Source organism: Hippocampus comes, unplaced genomic scaffold, assembly GCF_001891065.2.
Source record: "Hippocampus comes isolate QL1 unplaced genomic scaffold, H_comes_QL1_v1.1 scaffold51, whole genome shotgun sequence".
Classification (NCBI taxonomy): Eukaryota; Metazoa; Chordata; class Actinopteri; order Syngnathiformes; family Syngnathidae; genus Hippocampus; species Hippocampus comes.
Window position 1 is genome coordinate 2,153,735 of NW_017805497.1, and position 2,792 is coordinate 2,156,526.

Genomic DNA, 2,792 nt, shown 5'->3' on the forward strand with positions numbered 1-2,792 from the left:
TATATATAAAAATTATATATTACAATATGTTGTCAAATATAAAGACAGACTATAAATATATATATAAAATATAGAGCCTTTTTGGTCTCAATTGCAACACTTTTTTAATATGTTTATCGATATATACACATATATGGTCTATGCACATATTGAAGTATGTTAGAAAATATAAATACAAAATCTCATATATGACAATATTATTACTCCATGTATATTCCAATATATTACACTATATTTTTGTTTCGTAAGGGATGCCCTACGACACAACCGCATCCATCGATTTCACAGGAGTTTTGGAAAAAGTACACAAAGGCATGGTCCCTTTTCCATTATGTCTTTGTTCTCTCTTTTCAACTCAATTTACAGAGTTAGTAATAAATTTTGCATAACACATACAATAATAACCAGACAATGTCAGACAATCCAATCGTCCATCAAACAGCGAGAATTGTCGGGTTTGGAGGCTGATATGGATAAAAAAAATCTTCTATCACAATGTCGGCCATTTTATACCACAATAACGATATACCAAAATATAATGATTTCAGTTATTCAATTAAAAAATAAAATAAAGAATTGATTCCCTTTTCTCTCTTTATCTCGAAGTAACGTCAAACAAACCTGTGTCAAATGTCTGCTTAAAACTGCAATTAAATACCTTACGTTGTATGTTATGTTTGTCCTCATTACTGTTGTTTTGTCGCACTTTAATGTTCCAGGCAAGCAAATGAGGAGTATCAGGTTTTGGCAAACTCATGGCGCTACTCATCTGCTTTCTCAAACAAGCTGTTTTTCACCATCGTGGACTATGATGAAGGAGCGGATGTTTTTCAACAGGTTACTATTGAATATTTCCTTGCTTTTTGGATGTTATACATTCTACAACTGTTTTATTCTTTTGCAAATATGCACTCTGCACTCTTATTGAACAATTTCTGCAAAAAGCAGAGATGTTATACTGAGGCCACCTGACCAGACTCCCCCAAGTCCTCAATTGCACTCAATTTTGTCCATAAATGTTATGATCAGAATCTGTGACAAAGTGCAGCCTTGGGTGGGGTCCAATCCTCACTTGAAATAAATCCAAAATACTGTCAGCAGTGTGGATCAAGGAAGGGACCAAAGGGCTTTTATGTGGGTGTCCGATTTCCCATATTCGGCGAGCATATCCATAGGACACTTAGGAACGTGAACGCCTTCTCCAAGTCTTCAAATGCGTGTTTTTTTGTTTGTTTTGTTTTTTTTAAATAGCTCCATCCATGCTCACAGTCCTGTTAAGATTGCTGAAACAGTTTCTAGGACATAATTTAACATCATCATGACGAGATGCAAATAAGGCCATTTGTTTGGATTAATTATAGATACATTATCAGCAAAGGCAGGGTATCAGTTAGATAATAGGTGAATAAATTAAGACAAAGTGAAGCTGTTGGAGGTTTTCATGTTATGCAGCTGTCTTTGTCATACTGAAGTCCTGTGTCGGTGCAACAGGTCCTCGAGGCATTGAAGGCATCAAAGCAATGATCAAATCAGAAGATTATTGCAGCATCTCGGAGCAAAATGTATGAGCCACTGTCTTATAAACTAGTTTTCAAGGCACAGATATCAGGCTGAATGGAAACCCACCCAGCAGCATAAAAGCATAGTTGGAAAAGAAGCAATGAGTCTTGACCTAAATAAGTATTGAAATCCTTCAGAGAGGTAGTAACACTTTCTACTGAAAAAAAGAAAAAAAAAGACTTCTGAAAACTTTAAAATAGCTTGAACACACAGTAATGGGAAAAGGGTTGAGAGTGCCGGCAGGATTACAGACTTTTGCCTTTTACAGTTCTTTCTATTTTATGTATTCTGGAAACTAATTTGATGAAATGATTTTCGCAGTTAAATGGATATGATGCAGCTTATACAGCAACAAATAGGATATAGTCCAAGTGATTTACAAATTCGTATGTGCCAGTCTCGATGAATAATTGCAGGAAACCTGGAAATACAATCCCACGACTTGCATAATGTATATCTTAACTTAATACTTTAGACATTCATTTTGTGTTCTTGTTTCTAGCTGAACATGAACAGCGCACCAACCTTTATGCATTTTCCAGCAAAGGGAAAGCCAAGAAGAGCGGACACGTTTGACCTACAAAGGATTGGCTTTGCTTCAGAGCAGCTGGCCAAGTGGATTGCAGACCGCACAGATGTCCAGGTATGTTATACACATGAGTCTTGTTTATGGCCGGACGGCGTGAAGGCGGGCACACATATTAGCAAAATGGCTGTGGCACACTCACTTTGTCAGCATGCCACCAGCCTGGAGTTCAAAAACAATGTTGAATTTGTCATCTGCTGTGTGTGTGTGTGTGTGTGTGTGTGTGTGTGTGTGTGTGTGTGTGTGTGTGTGTGTGTGTGTGTGCGTGCGTGTGTGTGTGTGTTGTACATGTGTTGATTGTTGTACAAGTGTCGCAAGAGTTAAACAATTGCTCATGTCATTCTCTCTAGATCCGTGTCTTCCGTCCACCTAATTATTCAGGGACCATTGCTTTGGCTCTGTTAGTGTCTCTTGTTGGAGGTCTATTGTACCTGAGAAGAAACAACTTGGAATTCATATACAACAAGACTGGATGGGCCATGGCAGCACTGGTAAAGGCAACAGCGCTCACTACTTAAAATATATCATATTTTAACATGACTCATCTTTATGTATATATATATATATATATATATATATATATATATAAAGGCATATTTATATATATATCTGACATATATATATCTGACATATATATATATCTGAC

The 2,792-nt window shown here is 36.7% G+C and overlaps 1 protein-coding gene across 1 annotated transcript in view; it reads left to right on the plus strand.

Annotated features, from left to right (window-relative positions):
* Window positions 1-2,792, plus strand: part of tusc3 (tumor suppressor candidate 3) — a 43,346-nt gene that overhangs the window by 21,358 nt on the left and 19,196 nt on the right. The window contains exons 3-5 of the mRNA XM_019876821.1: window positions 720-837; window positions 2,063-2,203; window positions 2,497-2,637. Of these exons, the coding sequence (XP_019732380.1) occupies window positions 720-837; window positions 2,063-2,203; window positions 2,497-2,637 (400 nt within the window). The remainder of the gene's footprint in view (window positions 1-719; window positions 838-2,062; window positions 2,204-2,496; window positions 2,638-2,792) is intronic.